The 21,740-nt window shown below is 42.0% G+C and overlaps 1 protein-coding gene across 1 annotated transcript in view; it reads right to left on the reverse strand.

Moving 5' to 3' along the window:
• Window positions 1-2,660: 2,660 nt before the first annotated feature.
• Window positions 2,661-21,740, reverse strand: part of LOC138371355 (tripartite motif-containing protein 59-like) — a 54,620-nt gene continuing 35,540 nt past the window's right edge. Inside the window, exons 3-4 of the mRNA XM_069336141.1 lie at window positions 3,299-4,000; window positions 2,661-2,813 (exon numbers count right to left, since the gene is read on the reverse strand). Coding sequence (XP_069192242.1) covers window positions 2,661-2,813; window positions 3,299-4,000 — 855 coding nt within the window. The remainder of the gene's footprint in view (window positions 2,814-3,298; window positions 4,001-21,740) is intronic.

Here is a 21,740-nt window from a genome sequence, read left to right on the forward strand (position 1 = left end):
GCTGGACCTGTAGCTCCAGCCCCCCCCTCTACTGGCAGGGGGTAGGTGCTGGACCTGTAGCTCCAGCCCCCCTTTACTGGCAGGGGGTAGGTGCTGCACCTGTATCTCCTGCCCCCCCCCCTCTACTGGCAGGGGGTTGGTGCTGGACCAGTAGCTCCAGCCCCCTTCTACTGGCAGGGGGTTCGTGCTGGACCTGTAGCTCTAGCCCCCTCTACTGGCAGGGGGTTGGTGTTGGACTTGTAGCTCCAGCCCTGCTCTATTGGCAGGGGGTTGGTGCTGGACCTGTAGCTCCAGCCCCACACTACTGGCAAGGGGTGGGTGCTGGACCTGTAGTTCCAGCCCCCTCTCTACTGGCAGGGGGTTGGTGCTGCACCTGTAGCTCCAGTCCCCCTCTACTGGCCGGGGGTTGGTGCTGGACCTGTTGCTCCAGCCCAACTCTACTGGCAGGGGGTTGGTGCTGGACCTGTTGCTCCAGCCCCCTCTCTACTGGCAGGGGATGTTGCTGGACCTGTAGCTCCAGCCCCCCTCTACTGGCAGGGGGTTGGTGCTGGACCAGTAGCTCCAGCCCCCCCTCTACTGGCAGGAGGAGTTGGTGCTGGACCTGTAGATCCAGCCCCCCTCTACTGGCAGGGGGAGTTGGTGCTGGACCAGTAGCTCCAGCCCCCTCCCCCCTACTGGCAGGGGGAGTTGGTGCTGGACCAGTAGCTCCAGCCCCCCTCTACTGGCAGGGGGTTGGAGTTGTACCTGTAGCTCCAGCCCCCCCCCCCCTCTACTGGCAGGGGGTTGGTGCTGGACCTGTAGCTCCAGCCCCCCTTTACTGGCAGTGGGTTGGTGCTGGACCTGTAGCTCCAGCCCCCCTTTACTGGCAGTGGGTTGGTGCTGGACCTGTAGCTCCAGCCCCCCCCCCCCCTCTACTGGCAGGGGGTTGGTGCTGGACCTGTAGCTCCAGGCCCCTCTACTGGCAGGGGTTGGTGCTTTACCTATAGCTCCTGCCCCCCCCCCCCCCCTCTACTGGCAGGGTGTTCGTGCTGGACCTGTAGCTCCAGCCCCCTTCTACTGGCAGGGGGGTGGGTGCTGGACCTATAGCTCCAGCCCCTCTCTACTTGCAGTGGGAGTTGGTGCTGGACCAGTAGTTTCATCCCCCCTTCTACTGGCAGGGGGTTGGTGTTGTACCTGTTGCTCCAGCCCCCCTCTACTGGCAGGGGATTGGTGCTGGACCTGTAGCTCCAGCCCTCCTTCTACTGGCAGGGGATTGGTGCTGGACCTGTAGCTCCAGCCCTCCTTCTACTGGCAGGGGTTTGGTGTTGTACCTGTTGCTCCAGCCCCCCTCTACTGGCAGGGGGTTGGTGCTGGACCTGTAGCTCCAGCCCCGCCCCCCCCATCCCTCTACTGGCATGGGGTTGGTGCTGGCATTGTTGTGGAGTTCGTTGGCAATTTTAAGGCTTCAGTTTCTTCGTACCCAGCAGTGGTCTGATTTGGTTCCCTCTCTTACTGGATTCAACGTCCTCCCAGCGAGCACAAGAAATATTGCCGGAACAACCGTACACATCTTCAAGTGGAAACTAGATTGTTTCTCCTAAGGAGTGCTAGATCAACCGGGCTGTGGTGGATATGTGGGCCTGCGGGCCGCTCCAAGCAACAGCCTAGTGGACCAAACTCTCTCAAGTTAAGCCTGGCTTCGGGCCGGGCTTGGGGAGTAGAACAACTCCCAGAACCCCATCAACCAGGTATCAACCAGGTATACTTTTTTGGAAAGGTTGGTGGAGTGTCTCCCGCTCTCTGCGCCTCTGTGAGGGGGGCCAGGATCCCGGGTTCAATAGAGGATCACGGGTTCAATCACCATGCAGGCCAGAAATGGTTAACATGTTTCCTGTTGCCTTTCACCTGTTGCCTCTGTTCACCAACCAGTAAATATTTATCCAGGAGTTAGGCAACTATTGTGGATTGTATGTTAAGGAAAGTCAGTAGTTGACCTTGGGGAACCCCGATAAACCTAACAACAGGCTTCCTCTCCTCAAAACTCAACTCAATATCTTGTGGTATGACCTATGAGAGAAAATAAAAAACTTACTGTTAATTGCTTCTGGGGGATCTCTAAAGTGATTTCCTGAACTTTATCCATGATGCTGGAGGCTGAGTCTCCCAGGTGTACGGGGTCAGCTGTGGCACCTGTCTCTGTGGTCATCATCTCTAGGGCCTCCCTGATGGTCTCCTGCACCTGTCATTACCAACACAAACATTAATGGTGGAGGCTGAGTCTCCCAGGTGTACGGGGTCAGCTGTGGCAACTGTCTCTGTGGTCATCATCTCCAGGGCCTCCCTGATGGTCTCCTGCACCTGTCATTACCAACACAAACATTAATGGTGGAGGCTGAGTCTCCCAGGTGTACGGGGTCAGCTGTGGCACCTGTCTCTGTGGTCATCATCTCCAGGGCCTCCCTGATGGTCTCCTGCACCTGTCATTACCAACACAAACATTAATGGTGGAGGCTGAGTCTCCCAGGTGTACGGGGTCAGCTGTGGCACCTGTCTCTGTGGTCATCATCTCCAGAACCTCCCTGATGGTCTCCTGCACCTGTCATTACCAACACAAACATTAATGGTGGAAGCCGAGTCTCCCAGGTGTACGGGGTCAGCTGTGGCACCTGTCTCTGTGGTCGTCATCTCCAGGGCCTCCCTGATGGTCTCCTGCACCTGTCATTACCAACACAAACATTAATGGTGGAAGCTGAGTCTCCCAGGTGTACGGGGTCAGCTGTGGCACCTGTCTCTGTGGTCGTCATCTCCAGGGCCTCCTTGATGGTCTCCTGCACCTGTCATTACCAACACAAACATTAATGGTGGAACCTGGACTATAATGAAGCATCAGGCACTGAGTAAAGTAACTGGACTATAATGAAGCATCAGGCTCTGAGTAAAGTAACTGGACTATAATGAAGCATCAGGCTCTGAGTAAAGTAACTGGACTATAATGAAGCATCAGGCTCTGAGTAAAGTAACTGGACTATAATGAAGCATCAGGCTCTGAGTAAAGTAACTGGACTATAATGAAGCATCAGGCTCTGAGTAAAATAATTTCACAATATAAGTAATGGTGTTTCTCTACACTGACCACAGTGTAGAGAAACACCAAGATGACAGTTGACTTTATTAATAAAAATGTTTCAGGTGTTAGAGCAAAAAGTTTCCTATCTATAAAGTCAACTCTCATCTTGATGTGTCTCCATGTCAGAAGTGTTTATATAGAGGCCATACTACACTCAGTTGGGTGAGAACAATGTGACCTTCGGTAGTGTACCTTCACTGAGGTGTGGACAGTGTTGACATCTGGGAAGAGTTCCTGGCACTTCCGGAGCCAATCTTCTACCTTCATCTTGCACCCATCAGCTGTGTCTATGGTTGTGCCAACCTCCTGTGGGGTGTTGACTGTGTCGAGGCTCCCCAACATGGCCTGCAGCTGAGTCTTCCCTTCCTCTCCTTGTGTTGTCATATCTACCACACTGGTATCCTCCAGTTCCAAGAGCTTCATTGCTGACTTGTTCTGCTCTACCAGAGCATAGAGTCTGTCCTGGAGCTGGAGGTGCTGAGTCTTCCAGTCCCCCAGCTCTCCCCGGTACTCCCCCAGCTGGGACAGTACCTCTTCACAGCTAGTAATGAGGCTGCTGATGATGCTCTTCTGCTCCTGCACCAGGGAACGTAATGTCTTACTGATGCCTCTGGCGGGACCTTCATAAGGTTTTGCTGCCACTACTTCCTCAGTTGTTAGCTGAATATTTTTGAGTTTCCTAACAAAAGCCTCCACAGCATAGCTAATTGGGAACTGAGTAGAGGCTGTGGCAGCGTGCTCGGCACGGCAGCTGGGGCAGGTCAGCTGACCATTCTTGATAGCATTGTCAATACACTGGGAGCAGAATGTGTGGCCACATGGCAGTGTGCGAGGTCGTAGCTGATTGTCATCATAATCGTTAAAACACACTGAACATTCCTCTGGCTTGTTATCCTGTGGAAAAGAATATTTAGTTTGCTAGATGTATTTACATTTAAAACTAATATTACAGTACTTTATTTATTAATACAAATTACATAATATTTTTATACATTCTTTGCTATTTCAAAGCAGGGTTAATATTACTGACAGATTAACACATTCACAGCAAGGCCAATATTTTTTATAAACATATCTCGGAGTATGGGATAATATATTTAGGTAACATATTGCAGCAGCAGGGCTGTTTGTAAGCCATACCTGAGAGTGCAGACTAACAAAACCCATCCTTACTTTATTATGAATAATGGAAGAAAATGTATGTATCGTATGTGATAATGGGGGAAGGATCAAGTATTCTTAGTCTAAGTTGGACAATAAATACACTGTGGGTTACATCTTAACACATGGGTTTTATTGAACAACTCTGGGTTATTTTACACTTACTATGGGAACACACAATTACATTACAGGATTGTTGAGATTGAGTGATACTCTTCCCCAAACATAACCATGATGGATAAATTGACTATTGGTCTCACACAAATCTGGGCTTAGTTGATTTGGTGGTGATAAGACCACCAAATCTTATCTATTTGATTTATAAAGTACAGTATATATATATATATATATATATATATATATATATATATATATATATATATATATATATATATATATATATATATTATATATATATATATTATATATATATATTTATATATATAATATATATATGTATATAATAAATATATATATATATATATATATATATATATATATATATATATATATATGTCGTACCTAATAGCCAGAACGCACTTCTATGCCTACTATTCAAGGCCCGATTTGCCTAATAAGCCAAGTTTTCATGAATTAATATATTTTCTCAAATTTTTTTCTTATGAAATGATAAAGCTACCCATTTCATTATGTATGAGGTCAATTTTTTTTTATTGGAGTTAAAAATAACGTAGATATATGACCGAACCTAACCAACCCTACCTAACCTAACCTAACCTATCTTTATAGGTTAGGTTAGGTTAGGTAGCCGAAAAAGTTAGGTTAGGTTAGGTTAGGTAGGTTAGGTAGTCGAAAAACAATTAATTCATGAAAACTTGGCTTATTAGGCAAATCGGGCCTTGAATAGTAGGCATAGAAGTGCGTTCTGGCTATTAGGTACGACATATATATATATATATATATATATATATATATATATATATATATATATATGTCGTACCTAGTAGCCAGAACACACTTCTCAGCGTACTATGCAAGGCCCAATTTGCCTAATAAGCCAAGTTTTCAGGAATTGTTTTTCGACTACCTAACCTACCTAACCTAACCTAACCTAACTTTTTCGGCTACCTAACCTAACCTAACCTATAGAGATAGGTTAGGTTAGGTTCGGTCATATATCTACGTTAATTTTAACTCCAATAAAAAATAATTGACCTCATACATAATGAAATGGGTAGCTTTATCATTTCATAAGAAAAAAATTAGAGAAAATATAATAATTCAGGAAAACTTGGCTTATTAGGCAAATTGGGCCTTGCATAGTAGGCCGAGAAGTGCATTCTGGCTACTAGGTACGACATATATATATATACACACACAATGGGGCCTCGACTTACGATGCTAATCCGTTCCCAGAGACGGATCGTAAGTCGAAGCGATTTTTCCCATAAGAAATAAAGGGAATTGAATTAATCCGTTCCCCACCCTCCAAAATATTAACATACAAATACATTTTATACTGAATACAATGTTTTTTTCTAACTTCAATACAGTACCAAAGTTTCTCTTATCTTTATGGAGGGCTCTTGATGGCGTATGGAAGATAGTGATGAGGGGGGAGGAAGAGAGTTGTTACTGTTTGGAAGGGGAGTTCCCTTCCATTATCACATCAGTGATGTTTTCTCTAGGGTACTCTCTTTCCTACGTTTTGTCTGAATACCACTAGAACCTGGTTATGATACAGTGCTTGTTTGCCTCACTACAAATTTGTCAAGAGGCATTTGTTGTTCCCTTAATTTTAACATTTGTCTGTAATGATGCATCAGTGTCATTGAATAGGTTAAGGCAACGACCTACTGCAGCTTGATTTCGGCGAGTCGTTTCAGCAAAGGTTTGCAATTCTTCCCATGCTGAACACATTTTCTTAATTGTTGAGGAAGAGACATTCTGTACTCTTGTATCTGCTATATGCTCATCCTTACATGGGTTTTCATATGTTGAGCCTTACCACTGACTTTCCTGGGACTCATGGCAAGGTATATAATAATTACTTTAATGTTCAAAATGCAAAAAATCACCACAAAAGCGGAATTTCTTATAGGCGCAATTGTCACTAAGCGAGCAGCTGTAGTAAACTGAGGCAGGTCGGCCGCGTGACTGGGAACCACTCGCTCTGTCGACCCGAACGTGTACCAACAAATATCGTAAGTCGACGACACCATCGGATGTCGTGTCGCATTTTTCGATGAAATTCACATCGTAACTTGAAATTATCGCAAGTAGGGGCAATCGTATGTCGAGGTGCCACTGTATATTTTATATATATATATATATATATATATATATATATATATATATATATATATATATATATATATATATATATATATATATATATATATATATAGATAGCGGGCAGAGTGTATCGTGATCTTGCCTGTACTCCTCTTGACATACCAGAAAACATTCTAAGGAAACTACTCCAAGCTTGTACTAAAGAGGCATCCTTCTTAAGCCTGGATGGGCACATGTATAAGCAAGTAGATTGGGTCGCCATGGGTTCTCCCCTAGGTGTTCTGTTTGCGAACTTCTACATGGGTACCATCGAATAAAAGGTCTTTGTCGACATGAACTTGAAACTGGCCATATACTGCAGGTATGTTGACGACATTTTTACTCAGGTACCTGAGGTCAGACATCTGCAGGAGCTGAAGGAGGCATTTGAGCGGAATTCTGTGTTGCATTTCACCTACGATATGGAGAAGGATGGAAAGCTGCCCTTTCTAGATGTAACAGTCATGGAAAGGAGTGGAGGTTTCCACACTGCAGTCTACACTAGAGAAACATAGGAATGTGCCTCAATGCCAATAGTGACTGCCTAGACAGGTGCAAGAGGAGTGTTGTTAACGCTTATGTCGACCGTGCTCTCAGCCACAGCTCAGGATGGAAGCAAGTCGATGAAGAACTTTGTAGGGTAAGGCAGGTCCTAGTCAACAACGGCTTCTCCAATGGTTTCATTGAAGACATCATAAGAAGGAAGGTGAAATGCCATGCAACCTCTGAAGAGACAACTAACACAACACCTGTACCCCCTATTAAACTATTTTACAGGAACTTCTTTTCCACAGCTCATAAAACGCAGGAAAGGGTCCTGAAAGATATTGTTAATAGAATCGTTACCCCTACAGACAAAAATCAGAAGATACAATTGACGATTTACTATAAAACCAAGAAAACTGCCAACCTACTCATGAGAAACTCTCCAGACACAAAGCAGAACGCTTTGAAAGAGACCAATGTCGTCTATGCCTTCAAATGCCCACTTAGGGACTGTAAGCCTCAAAGAACTCAGTATATAGGCAAGACAACAACATCTCTTTCCAGGCGATTAACGATACATAAGCAACAGGGCTCCATTAAGGAACATATAATCTCTTCCCACAACCATACCATCACCAGAGAAGTCTTAACAAAAAACACGGAAATCATCGATAGATACACCGATAGCAGGCAGCTTGATATCTGCGAGGCACTACACATTAAGAAGTCAACACCAGCAATCAACAGCCAATTAATGCACAACTATATTCTACCCACTTCAAGACTCCGCACCAATATAGAAGCATCAAGAAATATGGGCCAATAGGCCGTTTGCATTTACTTCCATTCTTCCCCTTTAACTTTACCCAATATTTCGTGTTCTATCTTGTGTTGAAAGTTTGTTTTCACCTCATCCAAAACTGTTGTAACATCACCTCACCCAAATGCAGGTATATAAAATTAAAAGCCATTTGAATTATAGCATAGTAAGAAATCTGTTTAGTGTTTGCAGGTTACAGTTGTGTGTGTGTAAACTAAAGTCTTTGAAAATGTAATAAGTTATTACGAAACGCGTTCAAGTGTGGCGTCAGACTAGAAATAAAAATGAATTTTGGAGAACTGATTTTTCAATTACCATCGACAGTGAAAAGAAACAAGAAATAGAGAAAATTTGTGTTAGAATTATTGATCTTATTTTTTCGGTCATATTTAATAATATATGTCTACAGGAAAGAATGCTACCAAAATATACTAATTATATATAAATATATGTCGTACCTAGTAGCCAGAATGCACTTCTCGGCCTACTATGCAAGGCCCGATTTGCCTAATAAGCCAAGTTTTCCTGAATTAATATATTTTATCTAATTTTTTTCTTATGAAATGATAAAGCTACCCATTTTATTATGTATGAGGTCAATTGTTTTTAATTGGAGTTAAAATTAACGTAGATATATGAACGAACCTAACCAACCCTACCTAACCTAACCTAACCTATCTTTATAGGTTAGGTTAGGTTAGGTAGCCGAAAAAGTTAGGTTAGGTTAGGTAGGTTAGGTAGTCGAAAAATAATTAATTCTTAAAAACTTGGCTTGTTAGGCAAATTGGGCCTTGCATAGTAGGCTGAGAAGTGAGTTCTGGCTACTAGGTACGACATATATATATATATATATATATATATATATATATATATATATATATATATATATATATATATATATATATATATATATATTTTGGTAGCATTCTTTCCTGTAGACATATATTATTAAATATGACCGAAAAAGTAAGATTAATAATTCTAACACAAATTTTCTCTATCTTTCTTACATTTCTTTTTCACTGTTGATGGTAATTCAAAGATCAATTCTCCAAAATTCATTTTTATTTCTAGTCTGACGCGACACTTGAGCGCGTTTCGTAAAACTTATTACATTTTCAAAGACTTTAGTTTACAAACACACAACTGAAACTGAATAGAGCTTACACATCTTCGAGGTTTATATCTACATTTGAGTGAGGTGGATGAGGTGAAAAAACGAACTTTCAACAATGGGTATTAAATTCCAACACAAGACAGAACACGAAACAATGGGTATTGAATGGAAGTAATTGTAGAAAGCCTATTGGTCCATATTTCTTGATGCTTCTATATTGGAGCGGAGTCTTGAAGTGGGTAGAATATAGTTGTGCATTAATTGGCTGTTGATTGCTGGTGTTGACTTCTTGATGTGTAGTGCTTCGCAGACGTCAAGCCGCCTGCTATCGCTGTATCTATCGATGATTATCAAACATCTATCTATCTAACAACACAGAAATCATCGATAGATACAGCGATAGCCTGCTATCGCTGTATCTATCGATGATTATCAAACAACTATCTATCTAACAACACAGAAATCATCGATAGATACAGCGATAGCAGGCGGCTTGACATGTGAACGCATTTCGTAATAAATTATTACATTTTCAAAGACTTTAGTTTACACACACACACAACTATAACTTGCAAACACTAAACAGAGTTTAACCCTTAAACTGCTCATGGTGTATATATACGCCCTGAGTAACATGTCCCACGGTGCGCATGGCGTATATATATACGCCATAGGGTGCCAGGCCCGATTCAAATGGCCCGCGGCTACACGGGGTTCACAGTAACTTTCTCAGGACTCTTGTAAACAGACGCCATTTTTTTTTTTAAATCGTGGGCAATATTCTCAGGTGTAAGAGGCACAGTACTGTTGGAGCAACCAAGGCTGGCGCATGCAGCATGAGCGAACAGCATTGCGGTTCAGCTTGTGACCACAGCATCGCCGAAAAATGTCAAAATATATAAATGTTATTATTTAGCGATGACAATATTACAGATGACCCATGACTGTGATATAAATAACCAGGGTTGTGATAATAGCAGGATTGTTGTAATAATTAGCGCTGTGGGAGGAGTGATGCCGAGAGACGGAGGGAGACAGCATCGTTTACTGACTGTGTGGCCACCTGTTATTGTTTGCACTCACCATACCAGGTCAGTGGTTCTCTATGGTGAACACAAATGTAGATACTTATATATAATGTGTGTATTAGTGTAATAACAGCAAAAGGATTATGCTGGGAGGAGCCATTTGGGTGACGGAGGTGACGTCGTCTGCACGATTTGTCTAGCTGTTTAGAGGGTGGCCACTATGCTCTTTGGGCGCACTACAAGCTTAGGTGTACAGTTACGGTGCATAAAACATGTAGATACTTATATATAATATGTGTATATAGGGTAATAACACTGCAAACAGTATTGTTGGGGGAGAAAGTTTAGTGCGTGTGACCTTGAATGAGTGAGGGAGCCGCCAGCTGCCATCTGTGTATAGCGACGACTCTTAGTGCCTGAACTAACTATATCAGCTTAGCTTTACAGTTGTGGTGAATAAAATATATACATACTTATATATAACGTCTGTATATAGTGTAATAACACCACAAATGGTATTGTTGGGGGAAGAAAGTTTAGTGCGTGTGTTGAGGGAGTGGCAGCGAGTGGCTGGCTGGTGTGTGGTGGTAACTCTTCGTTGCTTTTCGACTCTCAGTACCAACTTAGTGATTCGTTATGGTGACCAAAACATGCAGATACTTATATATAACCTGTGTATAGAGTGTAATAGCAGCAAAACTATGTGTTTATTGTTTTATAAACATAATTGAATCACTAATATGCACATCATACTTTTGAGTATAGCGATTATTAATCACTTTTATTATATAAATATATTACAATACACACTATTGAATAATATTACTGCAAAAGAAACTAAGAAAAAATAAATCGAAGACATTGAAACAATTAGGTAATATCTTTGTGGCAACTCCCACCTGTCAGCGCGGGTGACGCTGACGGGTCTGACGACCGCGCTGTCAACGCCCACTTTTTGCCAGACGTCCTCGGTCAATTGCGCCCAAAATATGTCACCTACGATTTTTTTTTTATTTTTCCCGTGCTCAGGGGACACAAATTAACATGTCTAGAAGACGAAAAAAATTTTTGAATTCTTTATTTCTTGCGCACAGGGGTGTAAATGTCCCCAGGACCCCTGAGCAGTGTAAGGGTTAAACAGCTTTGATTTTATACCTGCATTTGGGTGAGGTGATATGTTACAACAGTTTTGGATGAGGTGAAAACAAATTTTCAACACAAGACAGAACACGAAACAATGGGTATAATATTTTGTAAGTTTAAAGGAAGAATGTAAGTAACTGCAATGGGCCTATTGGCCCATATTTCTTGATGCTTCTATATTGGTGCGGAGTCTTGAAGTGGGTAGAATATAGTTGTGCATTAATTGGCTGTTGATTGCTGGTATCGACTTCTTAATGTGTAGTGCCTCGCAGATATCAGGCCGCCTGCTATCGCTGTATCTATCGATGATTTCCGTGTTTTTTGATAAGACTTCTCTGGTGATGGTCTGGTTGTGGGAAGAGATTATATGTTCCTTAATGGAGCCCTGTTGCTTATGCATCATTAACGATGCATAAGCCATTCTATAGGCCATTGCTCCCCTTGCCTCTCTGAGGGGGCCAGGTTCTGGCCATGGTCCCCGGTAGGCCCTAGAACTCCATACACATGACTGATGCCAAAGTCTGACATTAGCATACCCTCCAAACACACACCGAAACTACGACGTTGGTACAACGTTCGAACAAGTTTTAACACTTCCTAACCAGTTATAACAACCAATATAGCAAGTTGTAACTTCGTTCTAATACATCATAAACATGTTAAGCCAAGATGTAACAACTTTATTACAAGTTGTAACAAGCGGAAAATGGAGATAGTTTCGGTTTGTGTTTCCAGGGTATCAGCCTGGAAAAGCTCCGGGGAGCCTCCGGGTCTCACCCAGAAAATGGCGTTTCATTACATTCAACGCTGGTTTTTTCCAATATTTTGACTATAACACTTGTCAATGATACAGGTCTATATTTGATGGGATCTTCCCTGCTGTAACTGTTGTAGATTGCTGCTGCCTCTAATATCAACAGGGAATCTGAAATAGGTAGTACAGTTAATATCAACCTTGTAGTGCAAACATTTGTTCTGTGTTAGCCTTTTTCCACACATCTGCTAGGACTCCTGTTCACGGGGATGCCTGAAAAAATCTGTTAAGTGGAATGCTGAGCTCAAGTGCACATTCTCTCAAAACCCATGGTGAAACTCCATCTGGACCAAATGCTTTGTTCTTACTTAGCTCCTTTGGCATTTTTTTCACTTTATATTCAGACACCTCTATGAAATGTGAAAAATCTTTAAAGAATTCGGATAAAGAAAGAGATCTAGAAGTGGTTCTAGATAAAAAGCTATCACCTGAGGACCACATAAAGAACATTGTGTGAAGAGCCAATGCTACACTTTCTAACTTCAGAATTGCTTTTAAATACATGGATGGCAAAATACTAAAGAAATTATTCACAACTATTGTCAGACCAAAACTGGAATATGCAGTGGTTGTATGGTGCCCATATCTTAAGCAGCACATCAACAAACTGGAAAAGGTGCAGAGACATGCAACTACTGTAATTTACTCGTGGAAAATAGTAGAGGGGGCTGGTCCCAAATCTGCTCACAGAAATAATATAATTTGAGACCGGAAGGTATGGCAGCATGTGCAGAATACCCCCATTGAAGAGCAGAGGTTCAATAGGTACTCTGAGAGAACTGTCAACATCAGAGGCCTGATACTGTTCAACACGCTTCCACTAAATATAAGAGGCATAACTGGCCGACCCCTCACAATGTTCAAGAGAGAACTCAGTAAGCACCTCCAAATGATACCTGATTAACCAGGCTGTGATTTATACGTCAGGCTGCGAGTAGCCGCATTCAACAGCCTGGTTGACCAATCCAGCAACGAGGAGGCCTGGTCGACGACCGGGCAGCGGGGACGCTAAGCCCAGAAAACACCTCAAGGTAGCCTTAAGGCAAGGCTAAAAGTTTTGTGAAGAAATGTTTGCACTGCAAGGTTGATATTCACTATGTCACCTATTTCAAACTCCCAATTGATATTAGAGGCAGCAGCAATACAGTTGCTTTTACAAGTTTCATTGTGTAGCCTAAGGCTTATCTTCATTGTATCTAGAGGCGGTTTACCTGCTTGATGGGGTTCTGGGAGTTGTTCTACTCCTACTTCTACTCTACTGGAAGTACTTGAGGAGTACTCTCTACTCCTCAAACTCTGACTTGTGAGAGTTTGGCCCACCAGGCTGTTGCTTGGAGCGGCCCACATACCCACCACAGCCAGGTTGGTCCAGCACTCCTTGGAGAAACCTATCTAGTTTTCTCTTGAAGATGTCCATGGTTGTCCCAGCAATATTTCTTATGCTTGCCGGGAGAATGTTGAACAACCGCGGACCACTGATGTTTATACAGTGTTCTCTGTGCCTACGGCACCCCTGCTCTTCACTGGTTTTATTGTGCATTTTCTTTCATATCATTCACTCCAGTATGTTGTTATTTTACAGTGTAGATTTGGAACCTGGCCCTCTAGTATTTTCCATATGTATATTATTTGATATCTCTCTCGTCGTCTTTCTAGTGAGTACATTTGGAGGGCTTTGAGACGATCCCAATAATTTAGGTGCTTTATCGGGTCTATGTATGCCATATATGTTCTCTGTATTCCCTCTATTTCTGCAATCTCTCCTGCTCTGAAGGGTAAAGTGAGTACTGAGCAGTACTCATGATGCGACAACACAAGTGATTTGAAGAGCACAACCATTGTGATGGGATCCCTGGATTTGAAAGTTCTCGTAATCCATCATTTTTCTGGCTGACGCAATATTTGCTTGGTTATGCTCCCTAAACATTAGGTCGTTAGACATCATTATTCTCAAATTCTTTACATGGTGCTTACCTACTATGGGCAAATTTGATTGTGTTATGTACCCTGTATTATGTTTAACCCCTGTGTGGCTCCAGGCTATTTAGCAATTGTCACTCACAGGCGCATACAAAAAAAAATTATTTTTTCTTTTAAACCTGTTAATTTGTGTTCTCTGATCATGGGAAAAATAATAAAAAATATCGTAAGTGGCATATATTGCCCGCTACAGGGCGGGGAAGTCTGGCAAAAAACAGGCGCTGACTCAGCGTGCGTCCCAAGCGGTCTGTTGCTCGCCAGCTGTCAGGCAGGAGTTGTGGGAACCGACCTGTGAGATTTATATTTATTTAATTTATATGAATTTATATTTACGTTAATTTATATTCTTCGATAGCAATTTGTATAATGATAAGTGGACTGTATTTCTGCAATAATCTCTTAATCTCACAAATCGATCCTCTACACATTAGGGGGGGTTTATATTTATATGTATGCAGCCAATCAAATTACAGAAATAACTACATACATTGATGAGGTTCCTTATCTTATAGTACAGCAGGTTAGTCCACCAGGTATAACTAGGGTGTAGACACCAAATTATCCTCTTTGAGGTAGCTTCCATATCCCCCAGTAACTGGTGCACAAATCTTGCATCCTCGTCTTGACCTGTCAAAAGTGCGCTAGCTGTGAAGCCAGATACCTATATATGACAAGTATATCAGAGAAAACAGTACATGGAACATTGAAGACCTGGCTTAATTACCTTTAGTTTGAGGCTTCCACGTAATCTAACCGGGTCACCCTATATCCTGACATTAATGGCCATAAATGAATGATAAACGGGTTTCGGATAGACTTAACTTGATTTGTTGACAGCGTGTTGACAGATGGTACACCTTTGGTATCCATAACACTACGTCCAAGTAAAATTAACAGGAGCCGAATTTGCTCCCGTGTGAGCCTCTGGTCTCGTATAACAATAATGGCTGCCCCTTCCTCCCTCACGCCTGGCCTACTTTGTCCAGATTTCCAAAGGTGATAGAAGGGTCACATTTACTCTACTTTAATATTGATAATTAAGTTAATTTATATAAGATGTTTTTATGATGGTAAAGTCCAAAGACTAATGTATTTAAGAATAATTCCCACCATAATAGGTGGAGAATGTAATAGTATGTGGTGATGATATCCCGTTTTCTTTAGACGGTAATTCCACTACAAGTTACGTTTTCTATGGGTAACTTGTTTATACAACACAGCTCTTATCTGTCTGTATGAATGGTGTCGGATTTTCCGACATAATTCCCCAGGGGGCTGCTCACGGGTCGAAGTCCTATTTAGAACAGACGAACACCGATACTCCTCCTTCGAATTATTACATTAATTTGATGTTAGTAGTTAGTAATCACACATTTGTGTGTCTGTTCGTACAGGACGGATGTCCCGTACTAGAGTTGCAGGGGTTAGAAGTCTAATGCGATTTCATTTCCCTGTCAACTCTTGAAAGGCTAATATTCAAGCCTAATTACATATTATTTAACCCAGAAGACTGGATGTGATCAAGTACTACAGTCAAGTATGATTCAGGGACTGCAGTGAGATCAGTGACATTAGATATAACTTGAAGTTTGTTCAGGTAACTGGTCACTGATATATAAACACTGAGGCCCATGGAATACATCTTGATTAAATAATAAATGTATCAAATCAGTCATCAGATTTATTGGGGTTTAATTTAGTTAATTGATTCAGAAGATTGAATAGCTCATCATTAAAGTAAAGTATAGTTCTGAGACTGCAGTGGGTTCAGTGACATTGGTCGCAGTGACTTGTAGCTGTTTTAGGCTACTGTTCACTGATTTGCCACTGAGGCCTCATGAACTCATCTCCAGCTTTAAATGATGATACTAACATCAACCTCTGTTGGTATAGTCAGCTGTAATCTCCTTAGTATATTGCTACTGGAGAAATATAATCAGCTGACAAATTTAGATTTCTATTGGTATTGTTTATCTGCAGGCATAGGTCTCCTCAGGCTTGATACTGGGCCTGAGAGTAATTTACCTCCTGCAGAGTTTAACATGGTTATACCCTGATATTTAGTAGGGCTACCAATGAATTGATGGTAGTAGTCTGTCCCCACAAGGACAGCCATTTGGCATTTGATTTGCTCAAATTTACCTGCAGCTGCTTGATAATAGCTTTCCAGGTCAGCATAATCAACTGTTGATTGTTGTGACAAATCTTCACATTTCTTGATCTGTCTTGTTAAGTGGCCTTTAAGACCTGCAAGGGTTCTTTTCATTCTCCCTGCATTATCCATACTGGCTCGTTGGTGAAGCCTTGTGGGACTTGTACTTGGGCTGCTCATAATACTGAACAAACACTAATGGTAGCCTAGGGTAAATTCTGAACTCACTAGGCAATAATCCTACCTCTACTAGAGGTTAGCACTTAAAATTAATACACATTATATATATACAATCATACACACTAATGATTTGAGTGATAAACCAGTGTCACTGGAAGTACCTTTAGGTTAGCTCTTCTATATCACCCTAGGATGGTAGAGACACTAATTAATCACTCAAAGGTGTAATGATCATAAGTAAATTATTATATATACAACTCAACTCGAGTTGATAAAAATTACACCCAAAATAGGGTCTGGACCATTCATTAATGGTGTTAGGTTGTTCAATATAGTACAACTGACTATTGTAATAATGGGACTAGGATGAACAATAATAGTTCAACTAGTCATATCCTACCCTGTTGTGGGTTGGCAATTAGTAAATATTATACTGTGATCACTAGTGCAATATATATTAAATAATTCTCTATTTTGGAGAAATAATATACACAATTATTGATAATAGCCTCTTAATTAGCCTCTATGAAACTTCTAATATTATCTAGAAGTATTAAATATTATTAGTGACCTCGCGAAATAAAGTCCACAAAATTCGTAGATAATCTCTCGCGAAATGTAACACCACGAAATCCGTGAACAATCTCGCGACACAGTCACTAATTTGGCTGGTTTTAATATTAGCGCTGTCATTTCACGAAATAACACGCCACCAAATATCTGTGGGTGTGCATGAAACCGCTGACGAAGCTGAACTCAGTTGAGGGAGGCTCCTGAGCTCCCACGAGGCAACGCCGCTGTCTTGACTGGCTTTGTTTAAATAACACTGCACTAGTATATTTAATGAATCCACTGGTTAACTGGTTCATCCGGTACTAAGATGACCAAATGTGGGTTCAAAGGACCGAATATTCCGGTTCCGAAGGTCCAAATAATGTGGGAACCGACCTGTGAGATTTATATTTATTTAATTTATATGAATTTATATTTACGTTAATTTATATACTTCGATAGCAATTTGTATAATGATAAGTGGACTGTATTTCTGCAATAATCTCTTAATCTCACAAATCGATCCTCTACACATTAGGGGGGGTTTATATTTATATGTATGTAGCCAATCAAATTACAGAAATAACTACATACATTGATGAGGTTCCTTATCTTATAGTACAGCAGGTTAGTCCACCAGGTATAACTAGGGTGTAGACACCAAATTATCCTCTTTGAGGTAGCTTCCATATCCCCCAGTAACTGGTGCACAAATCTTGCATCCTCGTCTTGACCTGTCAAAAGTGCGCTAGCTGTGAAGCCAGATACCTATATATGACAAGTATATCAGAGAAAACAGTACATGGAACATTGAAGACCTGGCTTAATTACCTTTAGTTTGAGGCTTCCACGTAATCTAACCGGGTCACCCTATATCCTGACATTAATGGCCATAAATGAATGATAAACGGGTTTCGGATAGACTTAACTTGATTTGTTGACAGCGTGTTGACAGATGGTACACCTTTGGTATCCATAACACTACGTCCAAGTAAAATTAACAGGAGCCGAATTTGCTCCCGTGTGAGCCTCTGGTCTCGTATAACAATAATGGCTGCCCCTTCCTCCCTCACGCCTGGCCTACTTTGTCCAGATTTCCAAAGGTGATAGAAGGGTCACATTTACTCTACTTTAATATTGATAATTAAGTTAATTTATATAAGATGTTTTTATGATGGTAAAGTCCAAAGACTAATGTATTTAAGAATAATTCCCACCATAATAGGTGGAGAATGTAATAGTATGTGGTGATGATATCCCGTTTTCTTTAGACGGTAATTCCACTACAAGTTACGTTTTCTATGGGTAACTTGTTTATACAACACAGCTCTTATCTGTCTGTATGAATGGTGTCGGATTTTCCGACAGGAGTTGCCATAAAGAGATAATTACCTAAATATTTCAATGTCTCTGATTGATTTTTCATAGTATTTTTGCTGTAATATTATTCAATAGTGTGTAGTGTGATATATTTATATAATAAAATGAGTGAATCATCGCTGTACTCAAAAATATGGTGTGTATATTGTTGATTCAATTATTATGTTCATCAAACAGTGAACAAATACTTTGTCGATTATTGCACTATATACACAGGTTATATATAAGTATCTGCATGTTCTGTTCACCATAACGTACCATTAAGTGCTAATATGAGTCAAAAAGCAACGAGGAGTGACCGCCACACACCAGCCAGCCACTTGCTGCCACTCACTCCCTCAACACCTCACTCCCCACATTCTCCTCCCACCATACTGTTTTTGCTTTTATTCACTATATACAGACGTTACATATAAATATCTACATTCGTGTTCACCATAATGAACCACTAAGTTGGCATGCTGAGTGGCAGTGGCAACCAGTGGCAGCCCGCCTCTGGCTGCTACTTCCTCCCTCCCTCACCCACATTCTCCTCCCACAATACTGTTTTTGCTGTTATTCACTATATACAAATGTTATATGTAAGTATCTACATGTTTTGTTCACCACAACTGTACAACTAAGTTGATATAGTTAGTTCAGGCACTAAGAGACGTCGCTACACACAGTCAGGTGGCGGCTGCTTCCTTCACACATTCAAGGTCAGACGCACTAAAGTTTCACCCCCAACAATACTGTTTGTGGTGTTATTACCCTATATACAGACGTTTTAAACACTTTTATTATGTGTGATGTTAGTGCAACTGGCCTATAATTTTTTGCCAAGGCTTTACTCCCCCCCTTGTGCAACGGAGCTATATCTGCAGATTTAAGTGCTGCTGGTATCTCCCCTGTATCCAGGCTCTTTCTCCAAATTACGCTGAGTGCTCTCGCTACTGGTACTTTACATTTCTTTATGAATATTGAATTCCATGAGTCAGGCCCAGGAGCTGAGTGCATAGGCATATTGTCAATTTCTCTTTCAAAGTTTTCCAAGTTTGTGGTAATATCCGTTATATTATCTGCAGCTTGAATGTCATTCATAAAGAAGCTGTCTGGGTCATCAACTTTCATGTTGTTTATTGGTGTGCTAAACATAGCCTCATACTGGCTTCTTAGAATTTCACTAATCTCTTTGTTGTCCTCTGTGTACGTACCTTCATTTGTAATTAATGGTCCAATACTGGTAGAGGTTTTTGATTTTGATTTTGCGTATGTGAAAAAATATTTCGGATTTTTCCTTATCTCTTGTATAACTTTCTGTTCCAATTCCATTTCCTCAGACTCATATGATCGCTTCAACGTTTGTTCTATTTCTTCGATCTCCTTGCTTAGGCTTATTTTCCTTGCTTGTGATAGTTGTGTCTGCCGAAGCATTTCCGTTATTTTTTTCCTTCTCCTGTACAGTTGTCTGCGTTCTCTTTCTTGAGTGGTCCTCTTTCTGCCCCTCCTCACAGGCACGTGCTTCAAGCAGACCTTGTAAGCTTCAGCTGTCAGTTGAGCTATTCCCTGTGTGGGAGTTTTGTCGCTTAAGACCGTCTCCCATTGAATGGTTGCAAGGTCTACATTTATTTTTTCCCAGTCGATCCTCTTATTGTTAAAATTGAATTGATTGAATATTCCTTCTCGCTTGTTGGGTCTCTTAGACCTACTACCGTTATTTATGCTAGTTCGCACTTCAATGAGCTTATGGACTGAGTATGAAGTATCTGAGATTGTGATGTCTCTGATTAGTTCATCATTGTTTGTGAACTAATGATGAACTAGATAACAAGTCTAGAAAACTAGAAAACAACAAAAACACACTAGAAAACAAGTCTAGTGTGTTTTCGTTCCTAGTTGGTTCTGTAATCTGTTGATTGAGCGAGAATTTGTCACAGAATCTCAAAAGTTCTCTGACCTGTGGTTGGTTATTTCCCGGGTCATTCCCTGCTATGATATTTGTGTTTACCATTCTCCATCTTAGACTCGGTAAATTGAAATCTCCAAGGAAGATTAACTCTTTTGCTGGCCTGGCAAGCGACCTGGCACACACTGCAACGAAGGCTGAGCATTGGCCGTGAGCACACAAACCACACTCAAATGTTTATACAGTGTGACCTCACTCGAACGAGGCGTAGGCGTTATATGAGGCGAGGCCGATTCGTTTCACTGCGGAATTCGTTCTACCCGTCAGCCCCAGGCTGTCCCTCCCCTTCATGTGAAAATAACAAAGGTCCTACATCCACTATCAACAAAACAAAAAATCACAGAAAATCTATTTATTATGTATTTATCATTTTGAACATGGCACATGATAGAACAATCACTTACAAACAATTTGGATTAAAAATTCTACATATATGAGCATTATTGAATCCAAAAAAGCAAAATCACATAATTTTCTCAACAAACTGGAGGAGGGGTGGTTGGCGGGCCGCCGGTGGTAGGGGAAGGAGGGTCAGGGCCGGCCGCTGGTAGTCAGGTGCGGGAGGGGAGGAGGGGGGGGGGGGTTGTAGCATGTTGGCGGTATAGGAGTGGGGGGGGAAGGGTGGCAGCCAGACTGACAGGCCTTGGGCCAGACCAGGCCTCAGGCCAGGCCTCAGGCCAGACCTCAGGCCAGGCCTCAGGCCAGACCTCAGACCAGGCCTTGAACCCAGACCTCGACGAAACTCGACCCAATGTTGACTGCATAGAGGCTAGCCGCCTCCTTACCCCTCCCTCCCTCCCCCCCCCCCAATACATCCCCTCACCACTGACCCCACACTTTATTATGAATTCTTCATTTTGACTACGGAATATGGTAGAGTGATGCATTACAAACCACTGAAATGGTAAAATTTTCTCAGCTAATTTGGTGAAAAGCAGACAGTGAGTGAACTATCAAGGTGGAGCATGGAGGCGCCAGCCACGTATTGCCATTTACATGATAACTCTGGCCAGAGCTCTCCACTGACACAACCAGCCTCCCCTGACACCACTGTTACTCCATCTTCCCTGACAACTTCCACCACTGACACAACCTGCCTCCCCTGACACCACTATTACTCCAGCTTCCCTGACAACTTCCCCCACTGACACAACCTGCCTCCCCTGACACCACTATTACTCCAGCTTCCCTGACAACTTACACCACTGACACAACCTGCCTCCCCTGACACCACTATTACTCCAGCTTCCCTGACAACTTACACCACTGACACAACCTGCCTCCCCTGACACCACTATTACCCTGTCTTCCCTGACAACTTCCACCACTGACACAACCTGCCTCCCCTGACACCACTATTACCCTGTCTTCCCTGACAACTTACACCACTGACACAACCTGCCTCCCCTGACACCACTATTACCCTGTCTTCCCTGACAACTTACACCACTGACAACCTGCCTTCCATGAGAATAACTTACACCACCACCTGTCTCCTAACAATAAACCGTAACTACTGACACCACTTGCCCCCTGCCAACAACTCTCACCAATGACCCCTTGACACCATTTTATCAT

This window comes from Procambarus clarkii, chromosome 35 (genome assembly GCF_040958095.1).
Source record: "Procambarus clarkii isolate CNS0578487 chromosome 35, FALCON_Pclarkii_2.0, whole genome shotgun sequence".
In the NCBI taxonomy this organism is placed as follows: domain Eukaryota; kingdom Metazoa; phylum Arthropoda; class Malacostraca; order Decapoda; family Cambaridae; genus Procambarus; species Procambarus clarkii.